Source organism: Podarcis filfolensis (assembly GCF_964270895.1).
Source record: "Podarcis filfolensis genome assembly, chromosome: 4".
Classification (NCBI taxonomy): Eukaryota; Metazoa; Chordata; class Lepidosauria; order Squamata; family Lacertidae; genus Podarcis; species Podarcis filfolensis.
The window spans coordinates 99,039,932-99,062,077 of record NC_139607.1 but is presented as its reverse complement, the minus strand read 5'-3'; the positions used below and the strand labels follow the sequence as shown (position 1 = coordinate 99,062,077).

At 44.7% G+C, this 22,146-nt stretch overlaps 1 protein-coding gene and 1 long non-coding RNA gene across 4 annotated transcripts; one reads left to right on the top strand and one right to left on the bottom strand.

The window, feature by feature from the left end:
- Nucleotides 1-354: 354 nt before the first annotated feature.
- Nucleotides 355-13,007, bottom strand: LOC310760727 (uncharacterized protein). 3 transcript variants are annotated; one of them, XR_014547113.1, is made up of 7 exons: nucleotides 12,789-12,998; nucleotides 11,271-11,778; nucleotides 8,679-8,760; nucleotides 8,313-8,395; nucleotides 4,142-4,268; nucleotides 1,703-3,718; nucleotides 355-1,527 (listed from the first exon to the last, which is right to left on the bottom strand). XR_014547113.1 is itself a non-coding variant. In XM_083609805.1 (7 exons), the coding sequence occupies exons 2-7, from the start codon at nucleotides 11,685-11,687 to the stop codon at nucleotides 2,376-2,378; spliced, it is 2,202 nt and encodes a 733-aa protein (XP_083465931.1). In that variant the 5' UTR covers nucleotides 11,688-11,778; nucleotides 12,947-13,000; the 3' UTR covers nucleotides 1,278-2,375. The 3 variants fall into 3 exon arrangements, 2 of the variants coding, with proteins under 2 accessions (XP_083465931.1, XP_083465932.1); XM_083609805.1 differs by adding an exon at nucleotides 3,799-3,948 and having other exon boundaries at nucleotides 1,278-3,718; nucleotides 12,947-13,000; XM_083609806.1 differs by having other exon boundaries at nucleotides 1,278-3,718; nucleotides 11,271-11,706; nucleotides 12,947-13,007.
- A 2,319-nt stretch (nucleotides 13,008-15,326) lies between these two features.
- On the top strand, nucleotides 15,327-21,900 carry LOC310760970. Its single transcript, XR_014547136.1, has 3 exons — nucleotides 15,327-15,447; nucleotides 16,022-17,583; nucleotides 21,759-21,900. It is a non-coding gene; the product is annotated as an uncharacterized lncRNA (long non-coding RNA).
- Nucleotides 21,901-22,146: the final 246 nt, after the last annotated feature.

Sequence of the window (22,146 nt, the reverse complement as noted above, 5' to 3'; positions counted from 1 at the left end):
GCTCCAGGTGATGCAGAACTGCCAGACAGCTGCCCTGAGAGTCCTCCATCCCCTTCAAGTGTCCAAGTAGCGGACAGTGGAGGCCGTTCTGGGGAGGGACCCCCATGGGGAGGTGGGGGAGGGAGGGGCTTTGGGGAAGGGGTTGTCCGTCTGCCGGAGAGGAGGACCCTGCTGGCCTAGGTTCACGTATCCTGTTTGAAAGTGGAATCATGTAGGGACTTCCTGTGAAAATCTGGGTCAGGAATGCAGTTCCTACAATGGAGGCATGTGCAACACTACTACACTGTGGAACTGTAGTAGGCTCCAATTTGGACTTTATGAACATATGTGGAACAGTAACTAGCAGACATTTGGTCTTTATGAATGAACTGATTTATTGGGACTTCCGTCTATATTATTGCACTTTATGTGTTGTTTATGTGCAAGATAAACATTTGATATTGTGATGAGAATATATAGAAGAGTATTGTTTATGTGAATCCACAGCCGGTTACGTCTTGTGTTTGTCGAATGTATTTCATGTAACACAAGGTTTGATGCTGTTTTGCAAATTCCTAGAATGGAGGCATGTGCAACAGGTCAGTCGCGATCTACTGGTGGATCCACAACTCTGATCACTGCTCCCTGAGAAAAGCTCAACAACTCTGGGCAAAGACAATGGGTAGATGACTGGCAGGTTTTTTATTACTGGGAGTAGATCTCAGCATCTTGGAAGTTGGACGCCCCTTCTATAATGCATAGGTAAAGGTAAAGGGACCCCTGACCATTAGGTCCAGTCGTGGACGACTCTGGGGTTGCGGCACTCATCTCGCTTTATTGGCCGTGGGAGCCGGCGTACAGCTTCCGGGTCATGTTGCCAGGATGATTAAGCCGCTTCTGGCAAACCAGAGCAGCGCACAGAAACGGAAGGCGAAGGGGTAGATTTAAGAGACCAAATTCCCAAGGGCATAAAACCTCTTCAGTCAGTTTAAAATCCACTTTCCCAGTTTGATGTCCTAAGACATATACCTCATTCAGCCCACATTTTATCAGCTTCCTCACATAAATCTCACAGAGGACTCTGTCAAAAGCCTTACTGAAATCAAGGTGCACAATTTCCACAGCAGTTCCCTGATCAACAAAGTTTGTAACTCCATCCAAAAGAAGAAAAGGAGAGATTTCTCTGGCTTGACTTGTTTGTGAGAAAGCCATGCTTTCATCCTGTATGTTGTAAAATCTTCAGATGAAGGGCAAATAAATTTAAAAAAGAATAAATGAGGATATTGACAAGTGCAAAGCAAGGCGATTTATGTCTTTATTTAATTTGGAAACCACCCGAACCAGTGGTGCCAACTTGAATAAAATATTGGTGGAGGGCCAGGTAAGGCCCGCCTTGCACAATCAATCACATGATGCATGCACACCATTTGAATGGCAATGCGTATAATGGCAGCAACTTTTTAAAAAAGTAATATTTTGAGCCCGTAGTTCAATTTCCCAGCAGCTCCCCTTGCCCCAGAAACACTTCTAGCATTCCATCTCCTCTACCTGTGGCATTGTTCAGCAGTGGGGAAAGTGACCTCTTCACAACGGATTTCCATTTGCTATGGCCCTTTCCAGATTTTTCCCTGCCCCTTGTGTTTGTCTTTCATTTGTTTTCTTATATGTGTATTGCCAGTAGAAGCCACAATTCTGTGGGTACTCTAGGTGGTGCAGAAAGCACCTAGAAGTTCCCTAGAGGTTGAAGTGCCGATCAAACTTCAGTTTTGCGCTCTATTAATTCCAATTAGCAGTCCTGGGGTGGTTCAGATTCTGGGGCAGTGCTTTTGTCCAGCAGAGGGTGTCACAAGGCCAGCCTACTTTCCCTTTAAAGCAAACTTGGGTCTCCAGCTGGTTTTGGACTACAACTCCCATCATCCCTAGCTAGCAGAATCAATAGGGAGGGATGATGGGAGCTGTAGTCCGGGAGCTGCTGGGGACCCAAGTTTGGGAAAGCCTCCTTCAAAGCAACTTTTACATTTTGCCCGCAAAGTTGGGACCTGCCCATGTTTGTATCTTCTTGTATTTTGTTTTCCTCATGACCTTTGTGCGTTTATTTTTTTTATTTTTTTAAGAGGGCAAATTGAAAGAGAAATTGTATGGCAAGTTGCAGAAGAATAAAAGGTTGTGTTTGAAAAAAACACACCAAAAACTGGGAGGTGGCCTCCTTAAATATTTTATTGGGGGTGGGGCAAAGACCCCTAGGCCTTTAAGAGTTGGCGCCTATTCCCTACACCCACAGGTCTCAGGATGGTTACAAAATAAAAAAACAACAACCCGAAACACCACATATTAAAAGGGAATTAGATGTCAATCAGTCAAAAGCCTGGTTAAAAAGGTGCAGATTTGCCTGGCTCCTAAAGCTGTATAATGGTTTTTCCGACCATTGTATGGATTCTTTGATGGGAAGTAAGATTGGCAATCTGACCGAAGCTCTTTCCACATTCCACACACTGATAGGGTTTCTCCCCTGTATGAATTCTTTGATGGGAAGTGAGATTTTGGCTCTGACTGAAGCTCTTTCCACAGTCTACGCACTGATAGGGTTTCTCCCCTGTATGAATTCTGTGATGGGAAGTGAGAGAGGAGCTACATGTGAAGCTCTTTCCACATTCCTCACACTGATAGGGTTTCTCCCCTGTATGAATTCTTTGATGGGAAGTGAGAGAGGAGCTATTTCTGAAGCTCTTTCCACATTCCACACACTGGTAGGGTTTTTCTCCTGTATGAATTCTTTGATGGGAAGTAAGGGAGGAGCTCTTCCTGAAGCTCTTTCCACATTCCACGCACTGATAGGGTTTCTCCCCTGTATGAATTGTTTGATGGAAAGTGAGACTGTGGCTGTGAGTGAAGCTCTTTCCACATTCCACACACTGATAGGGTTTCTCCCCTGTATGAATTCTTTGATGGGAAGTAAGAGAGGAGCTCTTCCTGAAGCTCTTTCCACATTCCACGCACTGATAGGGTTTCTCCCCTGTATGAATTGTTTGATGGAAAGTGAGACTGTGGTTGTGAGTGAAGCTCTTTCCACATTCCACACACTGATAGGGTTTCTCCCCTGTATGAATTCTTTGATGGGAAGTGAGAGAGGAGCTTTCAGTGAAGCTCTTTCCACATTTGACACACTGATAGGGTTTCTCCCCTGTATGAATTCTCTGATGCTTAGTGAGATTGGAACGCTTCCTGAAGTTCTTTCCACATTGCACACACTGATATGGTTTCTCCCCTGTATGAATTCTTTGATGGAAAGTGAGAGAGGAGCTCTGACTGAAGCTCTTTCCACATTCTACACACTGATAGGGTTTCTCCCCTGTATGAATTCTTTTATGGGAAATGAGAGAGGAACTATCTGTGAAGCTCTTTCCACATTCCACACACTGATAGGGTTTTTCCCCTGTATGAATTCTTTGATGGGAAGTGAGATGGGAGCTCTTCCTGAAGCTCTTTCCACATTCAACGCACTGATAGGGTTTCTCCCCTGTATGAATTCTTTGATGGGAAGTGAGATCGGAGCTCTTCCTGAAGCTTTTTCCACATTCCATGCACTGATAGAGTTTCTTTCCAATGAGATTTTGTTGATGGCAAGTGAAATGGGAGCTCTGACTGCAGCTTTCTTCACACTCCAAATTTTTACGTGGCTTCTCCTCCCTGGGGATTTTATCGTGGTCACCTTTGTTCTCAATTTCCAATTCATCAGAATCTGCAATGGAGACAAAAAGGGATTACAGCCTCAGGAACAAATGGAGAAGAAATGAAGGGAGTTGGGTGTGTGTTCATTACCTGTGTTGTTTGTCATTTTATCAACATATTTATTATTAGATTCTGAAGACTTGTTGAATGTTGTTTTGTCTGATATATAGTAGTGGTCAAAATTGTGGAAGGTTGAAGCTGACACTGAAGATGGCCTGGGAAGTTCACACCAGCCCAATCCTGGTAGAAAAAAGAATATTTTGAAGAAGATTGTTCAAAGAAAAAACTGTAAGTTACTGTTTATTGTGGGGGTGTTAGGTTCCCAGGTGTTATAGGGGGCGCTGTTGAACTCTGTGAAAATATATGAGGTTGGTCCCATAGAGGTATTTTTTGAATTTCCAGGCAGATATGACAATCCCACAGGGAGCCTTACCAAGAGAGGCCAATATCCCACAATTCTCCTTCATGACATCCTTATGCAGAGCTCTCTGGTCAGGATCCAGCAACGCCCACTCCTCGTCCGTGAAACAAACAGCGACATCTTCAAAGCACACTGGACCCTAAAAGAAAATGGGAAATGTCCTCCTCTGAGACAGCAGAAATATGATCTGCTACACAATGCTCTGTTGTTTCCTTCCTGTTAATAATAATAATAATAATAATAATAATAATAATAATAACAATAATAATGATAATAATTATTTATACCCCGCCCATCTGGTTGGGTTTCCCCAGCCACTCTGGGCGGCTTCCAATAAAAACTAAAATACAATAATCTCTTAAACATTAAAAGTGTCCCTAAACAGGGCTGCCTTTAGATGTCTTCTAAAAGTTTGGTAGTTATTTTTCTCTTTGACATCTGGTGGGAGGGCGTTCCACAGGGCGGGTGCCACTACCGAGGAGGCCCTCTGCCTGGTTCCCTGTTACTTGGCTTCTTGCAGTGAGGGAACCGCCAGAAGGCCCTCAGCACTGGATCTCAGTGTCTGGGAAGAACGATGGAGGTGGAGACGCTCCCTCATGTATACTGGACCGAGGCCATTTAGGGCTTTCAAGGTCAGCAGAAACACTCAGAAACGATCTGGGAGCCAGTGCTCAGAAACGATCTCAGAGCCAGTGTAGGTTTTTCAAGACCGGTGTTATATGGTCTCAGCGGCCACTTCCAGTCACCAGTCTAGCTGCCGCATTTTGGATTAGTTGTAGTTTCCGGGTCACCTTCAAAGGTAGCCCCACATAGAGTGCATTGCAGTAGTCCAAGCGAGAGATAACTAGAGCATGCACCACTCTGGAGAGACAGTCTGCGGGCAGGGAGGGTCTCAGCCTGCATACCAGATGGAGCTGATAAACAGCTGCCCTGGACACACAATTGACCTGTGCCCCCATGGACAGCTGCGAGTCCAGAATGACTCCCAGGCTGCGCACCTGGTCCTTCAGGGGCACAGTTACCCCATTCAGGACCAGGGAGTCCCCCACACTACGCCTCCTGTCCCCCCAAAATAGTACTTCTGTCTTGTCAGGATTCAACCTCAACCTGTTAGCCGCCATCCATCCTCCAGCCGCCTCTAGACACTCACACAGAAATTTCACCGCCTTCACTGGTTCCGATTTGAAAGAGAGGTAGAGCTGGCTATCATCTGCATACTGATGAAAACCCAGCCCAATCCCCCTGATGATCTCTCCCAGCGGCTGCATGTAGATGTTGAAAAGCATAGAGGAGAGGACAGAACCCTGAGGCACCCCACAAGTGAGAGCCCAGGGGTCTGAACACTCATCCCCTCCCACCACTTTCTGAACACGGCCCAGGAGGAAGGAGTGGAACCACTGTATGACAGTGCCCTCAGCTCCCAGCCCGTCAAGACGGTCCACAAGGATGTTATGGTCGATGGTATCAAATGCCGCTGAGAGATCCAGCAGAACTAGGAAACAGCTCTCTGTCCCTAGCCCGCCGGAGATCATCGACCAGTGCGACCAAGGCAGTTTCAGTCCCATGATGAGGCCTGAACCCCGACTGGAAGGGATCCAAATGGTGCACTTCTTCCAGGCGTGCCTGGAGTTGTTCAGCAACCACTCACTCAATCACCTTGCCCAAGAATGGAAGATTTGAGACTGGGCGATAGTTAGCCATATTGGCAGCATCTAAAGATGGTTCTTTAATAAGCAGTTTGATAACCGCCTCTTTCAGCGGGTCTGGGAAGGCTCCCTCACAGAGAGAAGCATTCACGACCCCACGAAGCCCATCTCCCAACCCTTCCCGGCTAGCTTTTATAAGCCAGGATGGGCAAGAATCAAGGAGACAGGTGGTTGGTTTCACTCGTCCAAGCAGCCTGTCCACATCCTTGGAGGTAACAGATTGGAACTGATCCCACACAATTGACTAGACAGGACACTAGCACTCTCCTGCCCCGGCCCTGCTCCCACGGTGGAGTCTACCTCTTCCTGAATCTGAGCGACTTTATCTGCAAAAAACTTTGCAAAATCATTGCAGGAGATCATGTGGCCCATACTGGGCCCCAATGTAGCAGGTGGTTCCACTAAATTGCGAACCACCTGAAAAAGTCTCCTGCTGCTGTTTTCTGCAGATGCAATAGAGGTGGCGAAGAAAGTCTTCTTCACCGTTGCTACTGCCACTTGGTAGGCTCGACATTGAGCTCTAACCCATGTCCGGTCAGCTTCAGAATGAGTTATCCGTCACCGGCGCTCTAGCTGTCTCAGCGATTGTTTCATTGCCCTCAGATCCGTGGAAAACCACAGGGCTGTCTGGGCTACATGCAGTCGAAGAGGGCGCTTCAGAGCCAAACAGTCAATAGCCCTGGTTAACTCCACATTCCAGCGGGCCACCAGGGAATTAGCTGAAAGGCCATCAACATGGGATAAAGCATCCCCTACCACTCTCTGGAAACCATTTGGAGCCATTAAGTGGCGGGGGCGGACCATCCGAATCGGTCCCACCTCCCTGCAGAGGGGATGGGTCGCAGAGAAGTCCAGCTGCACCAGGAAGTGATCTGACCATGGCACTGCAACACCCCTTCCCCGCCCACAAGGCCTGGGTTGCTGTGTGTAAGAGAAACCTGGTGGGCAAGCAGCGGCAAGGACAAGCCCATCTGCTTCATCCAACCAATTCTCTGTTACACATGCCAGGTCAAGTCCTCCATCCATGATCAAGTCATGGATGGCAGTGGCTTTATGAATCATTGACCTGGCATTGCACAGCAGCACCTTCAGGTCATGTGGGTATCGCTTGCTGATTCTAGTATCCGTCCAGTCAGTACCAGGCCTGGAGGCAGGGATAGTCCTCCAACAATGACTAAACCTGCCTCCTCTGTAATGACATGGTCTGGTCTTAGCGTAACTCCTCCTCCTACCCGTGATCACTGAGATCGGTTGTCCCAGTGCATCCCCCCCCCATGGAACATGCCCCAGCTATTTTGTGGGCTGGGACCCACTCCCTGGCAGCCCTGACCCCTCCCCTTAAGAATAAAACCCTTAAAAAAAAAGAACCCACAATAAAACAATACAAACAAAAAACTGTAAAAATTACAAACACATCAAAATCAAAAAATTCCCGAGCCCAACCAAACATCCATCCCACCCCCCACAAAAAAAAGTAATCAAAAGGGAAAAAAGAAAATTTTAAAAAACATTTTAAAAAAAACATTGCACCACTCCGAGTCCTCCTGGCCAGCAGGAGCAGCAGCAGCAGCAACCGTCCTTATGAGGCCTGTCAGGCCCCGCCCTGGGCCAGGTGGTGAGTGGCAGGAGCAGGGCCCTCAGGCAGGGGAGTTGTTTCAGTAGGACTGCTTTGCTGCACATTTTATTTATGGATGCTTATTTTATTCTAAGTTTTAATTATGCGTATTCTTTTTTGTGCAAATAGGTTGTTCTCCACCTTGTGTTTTCCAAGTCATTCTTCCCCAATGGAAGGATCCACTTTCTCCTCCCCTCCCAATGCCCTAAAGTCAAAATCCAGGGGTTCATGGGGGCATGGAGAGGGGGAGGAATGGGGGGCAGGCCCCATTTTGCAGCCGATGGGGCTGGTTAGGTGAATCCAGGCCACTATTTGTTCTCATTTGCCCACTGCTTAGAAACTAATCTGAGCATTCTGTGATCAATCTAGAAATGAAATCAGCCTCTTTTGGATGGCCATCTGTCTTGGATGATCTAGCAGAGATTCCTGCATTGCAGGGGATCTCTTGACTCTGGGATACAAGCAGGGAGGGTGGCTTCTGGCAAAAGGAGAGGGAGCCACCGGTGGCTCCTCCTTCTCCTGACTCACCTCTGCCTCTCGACCTTCCTCTCCCACTCGCCTCCTTCCTCTTCTGACTCTGATTCTGCACTGCATTCTGCCACAGAGTCTCCCAGCTCACAAAGCCTTATTACCACTTCAGCTTCTGAAACCTCCTCTTCCCAACCTTCTGCCTCTTCCCCCTCTGACCGCCAGTCCTTCTTCTACCTCTACTTCTTGGGCTCTCAGCCGTCTTCCCTTCCTGGTTCCCCAGCTGCTTCCTCCCACCACTCCTCTGTGCCCAACCAGTTCATGACATTGCTCCATCCCTCGGCCTCAGTCCCCACAAGGCAGCTTCCCCTTGTTACGAATCAACACCCCTGACCTGATCTGGTTCCACAGCTGCTGCTTCCCTTCTGCCCCCATGAAAAGGTGGATCAGGAGGTCTTGCCGGCATCCTTCTGCCACCTGCAAGAGAAAAAAGGTAAGCAGGACGCCAGGAGTGCCTGCTTCTCTCACAGGTGAAATAGGGCATCTCTAACTGCAGATGGGCTTTTGAGAAAGACTTACCTGCTGAGAGCATTTGAATGTTTGTGCCCATTTAATATGTTTGTTGTGCAGAAATACATCTCCCCTCCTCTGGACCCTTCTTCCCAATTGTCTCCCCCCAAAATAAGATGAAAAGAACCCTGAGATGAGTTGGAAAACAAACAGAATGAGACCAAATGGAGAAAACCACCTTCCTCCTTACCCAGTGGCCTCTTTCTGGAGTCCAACAGAGGCCTCTCTGCCTCACAGGAATCCAGGTCCATTTCTGCAAAGAGATCCTTTCCCTGAAAAAGAAACAAGGATTCAAAACAGAGAATGGTGAGAAATGTAGGAAAGAGAATAACAAAGACTTGAAGGGAAGCCTGGGCAGACATTTGTCTGACAATACAAGGAACATAATAAATATTCTGGAGAAACTACAAGTGAACATTAACACTAAAGCTGTTCTTATATTTGTGGACGCGGAGAAAGCTTTCGACAATATTTCCTGGAGCTTTATGAAGAAAAATTTACAAGGGATGGGGGTTGGTCAGGGGTTTGAGAATGGTATAGGTGCAATTTATTCAGAACAAAAGGCTAAGTTAATTGTGAACAACGTAGTTACAGAAGAATTTAAGATAGAGAAAGGAACACGACAAGGTTGCCCAATTTCCCCATTGCTTTTTATATCTGTTCTGGAGGTTCTGTTAAATATAATTAGAAGAGACCAATTGGTTAAAGGTATACAAGTTGGAGCAAAACAGTACAAATTGAAAGCGTTTGCTGATGATCTGGTACTGACATTACAGGAACCAGAGTCCAGTACTAAGAGAGTACTGGAACTAATTCAAGAATTTGGCCAGGTAGCAGGTTTTAAATTGAACAAAATGAAAACCAAAGTGCTAGAGAAAAATCTAACAGAGATCGAGAAAGAGAGGTTCCAGAAAGAGACAGGATTAACACTGGTTAAAAAAGTGAAATATTTAGGGGTGAATTTGACAGCTAAAAATGTGAACTTATTTAAGGACAATTATGAAAAATGTTGGTCAGAAGTGAAAAAGGATTTAGAAATATGGTCAAATTTGAAATTATCAATGCTGGGCCGAATCGCTGCTATAAAGATGAATGTATTGCCTAGAATGTTGTTTTTGTTTCAAACACTGCAAGTTATAGATAAGATGGAGTGTTTCAAGAAGTGGCAGAGAGATATCTCAAAATTTGTCTGGCAGGGCAAGAAACCTCGAATAAAATTTAAGATTTTAACTGATGCTAAAGAAAGAGGTGGATTTGCCCTGCCGGACCTTAAACTATATTATGAAGCAGCGGCGCTTTGCTGGCTGAAAGAATGGCTACTTCTTGAGAATACTGATATTTTGGATTTGGAAGGTTTTAACAACGTATTCGGATGGCATGAATATTTGTGGTATGATAAGGTCAAAGCACATAAAGCATTTAAGAATCATATTGTCAGAAAATCTCTTTTTAGTGTCTGGATAAGATATAAGGATTTATTGGAAAATAAAACCCCAAGGTGGCTGTCTCCAATGGAAGCGAAAGCTCAGAAAAAACTCAATATGGAGGCCAGTTGGCCGAAATATTGGGAAATTTTGGAACAAGAAGGAGATAAACTGAAATTACAGAGCTTTGAAAAGTTAAAGAATAAAGTGCGTGATTGGCTTCATTATTATCAAATAATGGAGGCTTATAATTTGGACAAAAAAATTGGCTTTCAGATGGAAAAATCAAAACTGGAAACACAGCTACTAGACTCCAAAAGTAAGAATTTGTCAAAAATGTATAACTTGCTGCTGAAATGGAATACTCAGGATGAGACAGTGAAATCAGCTATGATAAAATGGGCACAAGATGTTGGACATAACATTATGATGGCTGACTGGGAACAGTTATGGACCACTGGTATTAAATTTACGGCTTGTAATGCCTTAAGAGAGAATATAATGAAAATGATATATAGGTGGTACATGACACCAGTCAAGCTTGCAAAAATTTATCACTTGTCTGATAATAAATGTTGGAAATGTAAAGAGTTGGAAGGTACATTCTTTCACCTTTGGTGGACATGCCCAAAGATCAAGGCCTTCTGGGAAATGATCTATAATGAAATTAAAAAGGTATTTAAGTATACCTTTCTGAAGAAACCAGAGGCCTTCCTCCTGGGCATGGTCAGCCAATTGGTGCCAAAGAAGGATAGAACTTTCTTTATATATGCTACAACAGCAGCAAGAATACTCATCGCGAAATATTGGAAGACACAAGATCTACTCACCCGGGAAGAATGGCAGATGAAGGTGATGGACTACATGGAAATGGTGGAAATGGCCGGCAGAATTCGAGACCAGGGAGAAGAGTTGGTGGAAGAAGATTGGAAGAAATTTAAAGACTATTTACAGAAACATAGTAAAATTAAGGAAGTTTAGAAAGAGACTGGAATTAAATAATCTGACTTTTGCATAAGTATTTTAAAGAATATATGTTAAATAAATTATTGACGGAAAGCAGGAAAGGTTAAATTACCTTGTTTTAATAAAATATGGATAAAAATTTGGGAAAGATGGAAAGGATTTGCTGAAATAACAAATTGAAGCAGAATACAAAAAGGGAGGTGTGAGGAGGTCAAAGAAACAAGCTAATGAAAGTTATACTATAGAAGGTTTAAACTAATTTTGTGTATTTTTTATTGTTTGATTGTTTATTTTTTGTATTTGTGTTGTTTTGTTGTTATTGTTGGTGTTATATTGTCAAAACTTTAATAAATATTACTTTAAAAAACAAAACAAAGGAAAGTCTCTCTCACCTGCTTTCTCTGTTCCTGCTTTCTCTCCTCTGCCTGACTCAGGAGGAAACCTTCGGCCAGGGCCACCGCCTGGGAACTGGTCTCCGCTCCGCATTCCCTCACCCAGCTCTCCATCTCCGGGGGAAGGACAGCCAGGAACTGCTCCAAGATCACCAGGTCCAGCATCTCAGCTTTTGTGTGCCTTTCTGGCTTCAGCCACTGATGGTCAAGGTGGTAGAGTCGGCTGCAAGCCTCTCGGGGTCCTTTGGCCTCCTGGCAGCAGAACTGCCTCACCTGCTGGCTCTGCACCTCTGAGCGGAGGGTGTCCTCCTCATCCAGGATCTTCTGCACTGGGTTTTCCCAGAATCCCCCACTGCTCCCAGTTTGGTTGGCATGGCCTCTTCCTGCTTCAGGGCCAGCTGAGTCTCGCTCATCCATCTGTGCTCTCAGGAAGCCTCTGAGAGATCAGAAGAAATCCTTTGGTCTTCTGACAAGTTCTGTCCGTCTTAATGAGGGGCTCTAGCAAATCCTACAAAGCAAATACATTGTTCTGTTACAGAATTTGTAGGACGGGGAAAAATGGTTCCCTGAGCAAGCATAGATGAGTCTTGCTGGGAACCAGGGCTGGACTGCACCAGATCTCAGACCATGAGCTATCTCTTTGAAACGAAAGAGGAAGAGGAGAAGAAATAAGTCTCTAGCCTTCAAGCAATGCAAAATTTGGAGGCAACTGAAGGGATTTCTGTGAGATTAATCATCCTGGTTTCTGCAGCCTTCCAGTCAATGCGTGAAGTCAGAACTGAATGGCAAGGGAGTCATTTGTATCTTGTGAAAAATGGGTGCCTTGTTCTAGTGGGGGTCCTCACCCCGGGGGTCCTCAGGAGTTGCTCCCCCCACCCCCACTCCCCTGCTTCTGTCTCCTTTTCTGCACTCTCTGCCACTCTCCAGACAGATTCCTGGAGTGAGGTCTCTTTTTCTCACTTCTGAGGGCCAGGAATGTATCTGGCCAACCCCCTGAGGGCCAAGTGGGCGGGGTCAAAGACATCTCCCTTGATTTTTTAATTTAGTATTATTCTATTAGATAGCTTAACACAAACTGGTTTCCAATGCAGCAGCCAGACTATGGCCTGGGATCCCTCACTTTATTCCTGGCCTCTCTTTCCTACTTTTCCTTCCTTTCTCCCCGTTGTTTTTTTTTGGGGGGGGGGGGCTAGTCCACCTCCTCCTCCAGCTTTGGAAAACCATTTGCACATGTTTCCTCCGTTGTGCAGTGACGCTGAGCGATGTCACACAGAGTTAAAGTCCCAGGGACTTCTTTGTTTTAAAAAGGGAGATTTCGTGGGAGTCAGGGATCCTCTGATCTCCAGGAAGGAGAGCGTTGCAGACCTGGCCCCTCCCTGGCAGGACCCTCTCCTCCCTGACTTGGGGTCCCCCCCACATGAGCAAATCTGGCCCCCCAGGCACCCTCTCCTGCTGCAGCCCTGGGACCCCCACCGTCTCCCCACTGCACCCTCTGGTGGGAGAGAGAGGAGACTCAACCCATAGCTGGCAACCTTCCCTTTTTTGCGGGAAATTCCCTTATTGCAGCGCCGTTTCCCGCTGCTATCCTGGATTCTTAGATATCCCGTAGACTGTCCCCGGGATCAGGCTGCTGATCCCTTATTTTCACATCTGAAAGTTGACAGCTATGGACTCACCAGATCCCAGGAGGGGGCAGCGATGCAGCTCTTGCAGGAGAGACACCAAAGCAAGGAAAGGACTGGGGAGGGAGGGGCCTTGGCTGAGGAGGACTTGGCCCCCCCCTTGCTTCCTGTCCTCTCTAGAAAGGCAGCTCAGTTCTCTTTAACCCTTGCCAAGCCGAGTCCCTCCGGCTCAGCCCTCTCTCGCTTGGCAGAACCTCAGATTCTTATTATTTCTTATGGATTAAGGGGGCAGCTGCCCCCCTGGCTCCGCCCATGCCCAGATATCCTTTTGGGGGTGAGGCTCTTGGCTGGACTCTGAGCATCTCCCTCCCTTGGCCAGAAACCAGAGGAAGAGCTTGCAGGGAAAAGGGCTTTGCAGGAGGCAAGGAAGCTCCTCCTAGAATTCAGGAGTGGAGAGATAGGAGGGGATCCCAGGGTCATCTAGTCCAACCCGAAGCAAGAGGGGTCTAGTTCCCCAAACAGGCAGCCCTGTTTAGGGAAGCTTTTAATGTTTAATAGGTTATTGTATTTTAGTGTTTTATTGGAAGCCACCCAGAGTGGCTGGGGAAACCCAGCCAGATGGGTGGGGTATAAATAATAAATTATTATTATTATTATTATTATTATTATTATTATTATTACCCCCAGCATTGCAAGAATCTCCGCTATAGCATCCATGGCAGATGGCCGTCCGATCTCTGCTTTGAAACCTCCACGGAAGGAGAGTCCACCACCTCCCAAGGGAGACCCTTCCCCTGCCCAACTGCTCTTAGATGTCCCTCAAGGCAGCGGGTCCTGAGTTCTAGCCCTGATGAAACAATCGCACTGGCTGCCAAGGAGGAACCAAGCGAAGTTCAAAATAAATAAATCCTATTCTCATCAGAAATGAGTAATACTTTCTTATGCATGCTTGTGCACGCATCAAAAATATGCTATTTCCTTTTCCATAAATGCTTAATTGCTAATTCAATGGACTGAAAATGGATGGTTGTTGTTATTATGTTTAGGGAAGCTTTTAATATTTGATGGACTATTGTATTTTAATATTTTTTTGGAAGCTTCCCAGAGTGGCTGGGAAACCCAGGCAGATGGGTTGGGTATAAATTATTATTATTATTATTATTATTATTATTATTATTATTATTATTATTACTACTACTACTACTATTGACCAGGTGAGTGTTCTCCTTTTGAAAGAGGCAGGTGGAATCTCCACAGTTGCTAATAGCATAGCATTGAAAGACTAGTGAAATATGGGGAGCCCTAGAGCATCTGCTTGGCATGCAGAATGTCCCAGGGTCAACCCCTGACATCTCCTGCAAGGGCTGGACGAAATCCCTGCCTGAAACTCTGGGGAGCTGCTGCCAGTCAGTGTACGCCAGGGGTCCTCAAACTATGTCCTGTGGCCTGAATCCAGCCCGTCAGGGTCGTGAATCTGGCCTGCACGGTCATTTCAGAACCCACCAAGTGTCTGATGCTGAAAGCATCTCACCATCCACTCAGTCCTTGCGTCACACTGAGGTAAACACCACAGGTGTGGTGGCGGCTCTACCAATGAAAGGCCAGGTGTTTTCACCTGGGAACGGGGAAGTGTTGTCTTTTGGCTCGAAGAGTGAAGTGCAGGTTGGTGGAGGAAGGCAGACATGGGTCGGTTTCATTACGTAGATGTTTATTTTAAAGGTGGGAGAAGGAAGTACAGTATAGTCCTATTTATGTGCGTGGAGCAGCGGTCTTTCCACTCATGCGGTTAACATGCTCTGAAAGTTGGGATCTGTTTTGAGATTTAAATTTTAAAGGGGTGGCGTGGAACTGGATATTGACCATCTTCTTAGCCTGGGGCAGGGGTCAGCAACCTGTTTCAGCCATGGGCCGGTCCACCGTCCCTCAGAACATGTAGGGGGCCAGACTATATTTTTTGGGGGGCTGAACGAATTCCTATGCCCCACAAATAACCCAGAGAGGCATTTTAAATAAAAGGGCACATTCTACTCATGTAAAAACACGCTGATTCCCGAATTGTCCGCGGGCCGGATTGAGAAGACGATTGGGCCACATCTGGCCCCCAAGCCTTAGTTTGCCTACCCCTGGCCTGGGGAGCCACATTCTGCTTGAAAGAGAGCAGGATTGGCCCCTAAGGCCTCGGGTGTCCCTCATCCCCTGCAGTAGGAATTTGGAATCAGGAGAAAACTCTTGGAATAGCCTTGCCAGGAGCTCAGAGACGGACTCACCTGTCCCCATGTCCTTCTCTTTGCAGATGTGCTGCGGTTGCACATCCCTCCCCCAGGGGTGAGTATTGGGGAGAACCAGAGCAGGGACTCAGACCTGCCCTCCTTGCCCCCCACTGCACTCTCGGAGGTGGAGAAGCCCTCCCTTCCTGAGGAACTGACTTTGTATTTCAGCTGCTGGAGGAAGATCAGCTGTACCTGCCGGAGGTGATTCAGAACTGCCAGGCAGCTCAGCTCAGGGGGCTCCGAACCCTGAAGTGCTCCAAGCAGGAGACGGCCAAAGCCATCCTGGTGAGTGATGGGTGGTGTGGGGGACCCTCATGGGGAAGTGGGGGAGGGAGGGGCTTTGGAGAAGGGGTTCTCCGTCTGCCAGAGGAGGAGGACCATACTGGCCTAGGTTCACGTATCCTGCTTGAAAAGGGAATCATCTTAGGGACTTCCTGTGAAAATCAGGAATGCTGTTCCTTGAATGTACAAACACACAAGACGTAACCGGCTGTGGATTCACATAAACAATACTCTTCTATATATTCTCATCACAATATCAAATGTTTATCTTGCACATAAACAACACATAAATTGCAATAATATAGACGGAAGTCCCAAGAAATCAGTTCATTCAAAAGACCAAATGTCTGCTAGTTTCTGTTCCACATACGTTCATAAAGTCCAAATTGGAGCCTATTACAGTTCCACAGTGTTGACAAGGATTTCCGGAATAATGCCTTGTTTCGCTCTCATGGGCTTCATTCCTTCTACATATTCTAAGTAATATAAATGACTATAATGTCACAATTCAACATATTTTAACAAATTAACAAACCTGTGTATGGATCAAGTTTGCTTTACATTTGTTGTTTTAAAGGGGTCACTTAAAGAAGAAAACCTTGCAGCTGCAGATTGCTGTCACCTGTAACTAAAATCAATGCTGCGCCTGCCTATATACATTGTAAGACTTGTTGTTCACTGCAGAAACCACTATGTTATAAGTTCCATTATCTGGATACTTCATATATGGTATGTACTTTTATAGCACAATTGTTTTTATAATTTTAATTTGTTAAATGATCTAGTGCTCGATCCACAGCTCTGGTCACTGCTCCCTGAGAAAAGCTCAAGAACTCTGGGCAGAGACAATGGGTAGATCACTGGCAGGATTTTTATTACTGGGAGTAGATCTCAGTCTCTTGGAAGTTCTGGCATTGTGGCTAGTTCAAGGTACTAGCACAACTTTAATTGCCACTCATCTTTTATTGATATTAACTCATTTTCCAGTATTTTGCTATTAACATCCTAGCCGCTGTTGTCGTGTAAAGAAACACTCTTTTATTTTCATTTGCTATGCTTATTGTTTGAATATAAAATAGGAAAGCTTTGGTTTTCTTTAAAATAAATAGCATTTATTTTATTTTATTTTCCCTTTGGGGACATGTCCACCACATGTGGAATAAGGTTCCCTCATTTTGTCTGCATCTCCAACATTTATTGCTGATATTTATTTATTTTGACTGATTTGGATGGGGTCAGGTACCATCTAAAAATCAGATAGCATGTGGTGAATTTTAAGTCTTTTTTCATAATTTCCCCCATTTTTCATCTTCATTGGATAGCCACAATCGTGTGCCCATTTCACCATCACCTCCTTCACCTCCTAGTCCTTAAGGTTCCAGTCCAGTAACAATCTGTGTGGTTTTGATATCTTTGTATTATTTAATAATATTATTTAAAAAAAACAACAACCCGCTGTTGTTCTGTCAAGTCCATTTATTTTTTGTCTGGAAAAAGTTGTTTAGCTGGTAATCTATCTTTTTTACTTTTGTTTTCCTTATATATTTTTTCTTTTTTTGTATTTTTAGCATATAATAACAGTCGTAATTATATGGAAATGTGATAATAATATTGAAATGAATAAAATGCTTAACTCGCCAAGATTTTTATTGTTTGCGGCTTCCCAAGAAAACTCAAGGAGATTCTCTCCTTTTTGGCTTTTACCTCTTACGTTTATAACTGTGTCTTTATGTCCCAAAAGTCCTGCCCCACCCTCTCACTTACAGGATATCCCTTCTACAGATGTCAACGCAGACCCAACGATGGAAAACCCTCAGCCCAATTCCTCGTGACCACAAGACTATTTATTACCTGCAGCAACAACAACAAAAGACACCAGAGTGGCCACAGCTATCTCTTTCCAAAGGATATAGACTGACAGGGAGGGGGCTGACAAAGGGGGGAAAGTTGAATTGCAAGCACATTCTCTTACCTCTTAAACCTCAAGACTCGGTGCCCCAGGATTGAAAAGATATGTAAAAGATCACGATTGCCTCAAGATAGGCAACTGATTATTTAATTAGTATGTTGTATGTTATTATGTAGGAATGCTGTGTCTGACAGTATGTTATTTCCACAAAGGGGGGACCCAATTTTTGTGTATAATGGTCTTTATGTTCAATGTATAGTGTCTTATTGCCTACACCCCAGTGGAGGATTCTCATGCATTTTAAGCTTTCTAATAGATCAGACTATTGCGGAGTCCAGTATTGAGATTAGATCAATTTATGACCACATTTCCTTGCTCCACCTGGCACTCTGCAGTGTGCCAACCTTCTCTATCCATTTTTAAATGGTTTCAAATCCACTTCGCCAAGACAAAGCTTCAGGAGCCATTAAACAGCAGATACATGAAGGTGTATATGCTTTGACTTAGCAGGAATGGTCCCTTATAGAGTTAAAATGACTAATTTGAACAACTGCCCTTTTTAGAATGGTTTTTCACAGACATAAAAGACAGAGTCGGTTTTGTCCTCCCAGACTTTAAATTATATTATGAAGCTGCATGCCTGATATGGATTAGGGACTGGGTGAAGTTGGAAAAGCAAGAAGCATTAGAATTGGAAGGACATGACAATAGATTTGGCTGGCACGCATATTTATGGCATGGGAAAGGGAAGGTACATAAAAGTTTTTATAACCATATAATTTTGAAATCACTAATGAGTGTATGGGAGAGATATAAAGATTTGTTAGAACAGCAACCCCCTTGGTGGCTTTCACCACATGAAGCTTTACTGCTCAAACCACTTGGAAAGAAAGGAAAGTGGCTTACCTATGCTGACTTGTTAAAGGATCAAGAAGGAAAATGGAAACGAAGAGATTACGAGGAAATAAAAGACCATTTTCAGAGTTGGTTACAAGAAGACAATAAGAAATGATTTCGCTACACAACATCTAGATTTCAAAAGGAAGTCGTAGAAGGGAAAGGGAAGTTGCTGAAAGGTGCATATAGTATTCTGCTAGAATGAGAAACAAAAGATGAAGAGGTGAAATCAGTCATGATTAAATGGGCACAAGATATAGGTCATAATATAATGCGGGAAGGGAGGTTTTCTTTCTGGGGGGAGGGGGAAATGGGGGGAATGAGGATGATGTGTTTTTTTATAAATTGCTGTTGAAATTCCTAATAAAAAATATTCCAAAAAAAAGTTGAGAACCATGGGGCTATATAAATTCTAATTGGAATCAGTTTGAATTGGGCAAGTGCATCCAGGCTGCAATTATCTTTTTGGTCCCTTAGGAACTGTGGGGTTAGGCTCTGCGATCCAGAGCCTGTGGAGTCTGGTACTCTTACGCTGCGACTCAGCTTCCTGGACTTGTAGCAGAGAAACACAGCTTTGTGCTTGTGTGCATCTATACACAGCCACTTTCTAATCTAAGCAGCTTTATGTACAGAAGCAAAAATATGTACAGAAGCAAAAATAAATCATCCGTTCTGGGAGCGGCAGATATCGCTACTCCTTTCGTCTTGGTCAGAAAACGAAAGCAGAAAGACAAATAACAGATCCCGGATGTAAGGATGTCCACCCCTCAGTGGGCACAACATAAGCCTCTGAGCTGTTTTAACCCTGTAAGCTCTGATTCTCCTCACACCCCCTCTTGTCTTGCACTGCTGGGGCTCGTAAGCATCAACACTTACCCCCAAAACAACCCTGCACAGAATTCACTGTGCCTCTGGAAACCCATCTGCCAGATTCTGCTGGCTTGGACAGTACTTCAGCATCACCAAGCCTGACTGGACATTCCGACACACGTTTTGGAAACGTATGTCCAAATGTTTGGTTCTGGCCTTAAACTGCCCAGACTCTGCCAACTTCAGACAGGGTTGATTATCCTCCCAGACAGTGACGGGCAAACAACAATCCCCGCAGATTTCTTGGACCAAACACGTGTAAAACTCTAGTTCTCTGCAAAGCTCTGACAACGCACTGAATTCAGCTTCAGTAGAGGAAAGCGCAATGAGACTCTACTTTTGGGACTTCCACCCAACTAGAGTGTCCCCAAACTTTATTCCCATCCTAGGCACGGACTTCCAGATCCACAAAAATCAAGACCACCTCTTGTGACTCTCCTGACCCTTTCAGGTACAGGCAGCTATCAGCAAGACTCCTCTTGAAACCCATGCTCTCTGGGCTGAAAAAGCCCAGAATAAAATTTAAGATACTAACTGATGCAAAAGAAAGAGGGGGGTTTGCCCTGCCGGACTTAAAACTGTACTATGAAGCAGCAGCTTTTTGCTGGCGGAAAGACTGGCTACTTCTTGAGAACACAGACATTTTGGACTTAGAAGGGTTCAATAATAGATTTGGTTGGCATACATATATATGGTATGACAAGGTAAAAATTCATAAAAGTTTCAAAAACCATATTGTTAGGAAAGCACTATACAATGTTTGGATTCGTTATAAAGATCTGTTGGAAAATAAAACCCCTAGGTGGTTGTCACCAATGGAGGCTAAGGAAGTTAAAAAACTTAATATGGAATCTAAATGGCCAAAATATTGGGAAATTGTAGAACAAGAAGGTGGAAATGTGAAATTACAGAGTTATGAGAAATTGAAGTCTAAAGTAAGAGACTGGCTTCATTATTACCAGATAAATGAAGTTTTCAAACAGGACAGGAAAATCGGCTTCCAGGTGGAGAAATCAAAGTTAGAAACAGAATTGTTAGAACCCAATACTAAGAATCTGTCTAGAATGTACAATTTGCTGCTGAAATGGAATACACAGGATGAAATGGTTAAATCAGCTATGATTAAATGGGCACAGGACATTGGTCATGACATTATGTTTGCTGACTGGGAACAGTTATGGACCACCGGTATAAAATTTACGGCTTGTAATGCCTTAAGAGAGAATATTATGAAAATGATTTATAGGTGGTACATGACCCCAGTTAAGCTTGCAAAAATCTATCATTTGCCCAATAATAAATGCTGGAAATGTAATGAAACTGAAGGTACTTTCTGTTACGAAAAAGGAGCAATGCAGAAGCAAGCACCAGGTGGCTGGAATGGTAAACAGGATGTGGGTGTTATTGGATTATACCGTGGGAACCAGGGACAGTTTGTAAAGTGCTCTGAGAGCCGGATGTTACCTCAGAGCAGCACATGACCCTGTACTGGAAGTACATGGGTGGAGTTTATTCTCTCTCTGCAGTTGGGAAGCAGAGTGTGCAGACATGTTTTCTCTGTACTGGTGAACGACAGGAATAAAGACATGTAAATATATTTCTGTCTGGCTCTTTCCCCCTCCCTGGGAGAGGAGTGGGAGGACTGGTGTGTTCTCCTTCACGTTGAGGAGAATTGCCGATTGGAGACCTCCTTTGATCTTGCCGGGAGACGCAGACAGGAGGTCATAAGGATTCAAGCCGGGCACCTGGAGGGTGGCCAAATTCCTCTGGACTAAGAGCTAAGCTGGAGGGTCTGCTGGTTTGAATTCCGACACTTTCTATCACCTTTGGTGGACGTGCCCAAGGATTAAGGCCTTCTGGGAAACTATATATAATGAAATTAAGAAGGTGCTTAAGTGTACCTTTCACAAAAAACCAGAGGCTTTTCTCCTGGGCATAGTAGGCCAATTGGTGTCAAAGAAAGATAGGACGTTCTTTATGTATGCTACAACAGCAGCAAGAGTTCTACTAGCAAAGTATTGGAAGACACAAGAACTACCCACACTGGAAGAGTGGCAGACGAAGGTGATCGACTACATGGGACTAGCAGAGATGACGAGCCGAATCCGTGACCAAGGGAAAGAGACGGTGGAGGAAGACTGGAAGAAATTTAAACTTTATCTTAAAAATTCTTGTAAAATTATTGAGTGTTAAAATGTCATGGGTAAAGCATAGCAGATTTGCAGCGATAAATGATTGGACAAGAGGAAAGAAAAGGGTTAAAGAAAGGAATTAATAAGTAATTCAGACCAGGGGTTGCTGAAAAAATTTAAAACAGGGATGAAGAAAAGGGAGGCATGGGGAAGTCGTTGAAATTGGGTATACGAAAAAATTTATGAAATTATACGTTTATATGTTTGTTTGTTAGTGTTTGTTGTTTGTATTGTCTTATATTATATGTTGAAAAACCAATAAAAATTTTATATATATAAAAAAAATGAAACCCATGCTCTCTAAGGCTTCATTCAGACACAAGTTCCAGTTCCTGGCCGATTGCTTCAGACCGTAAATGGACTTATGAAGCTTCCACACTGCATCTGGCCTATTGCTCTCAAGCCCTAGAGGAGGATGCATGTAAGGATCTTCCTGGAGGTCTGAGTTCAAATAGGCTACATCCACATCAAAGTGATGCACCTGATGACCTCTCTGTGCAGCAATGGCTAAGAGCATGCACAGACTTTTACTTCTGGAGGTAGGAGCATACACCTCAGTGTAAGGCAGTAGTTCCACTGCGTAAACCCTCTGGCTACCAGCCTAGCCTTGTACTGTGGTTCTCCAGTTGCTGTGGGTTTAAGACAGTAAACCCGACGGCTGCTCACGGCCTGCTTGCCTGCTGGCAGCGTCGTGATGGAGAACACACCTAGAGACTCCATTGAGTTCATTTCCTTCTGCATTGCCTCTTGCCACTTCCTGGCTTCCTCTTCAGGCAACTTCTGAACTTCCTCAAAACTCTCTGGTTCACACTGAGCCACACCAATCCACACGCT

Bases quoted from the DNA above. Each gene is read 5' to 3' on its own strand.
- LOC310760727 (XM_083609805.1), bottom strand. From the start codon at position 11,687: ATGGATGAGCGAGACTCAGCTGGCCCTGAAGCAGGAAGAGGCCATGCC. The intron at 4,269-8,312 runs GTCAGGGGTGTT...ATTTTCTTTTAG, and splicing joins CAGCTGTGGAACCAGATCAG to GGTCCAGTGTGCTTTGAAGA. The intron at 3,719-3,798 runs GTAATGAACACA...TCTCCATTGCAG, and splicing joins TAAAATGACAAACAACACAG to ATTCTGATGAATTGGAAATT.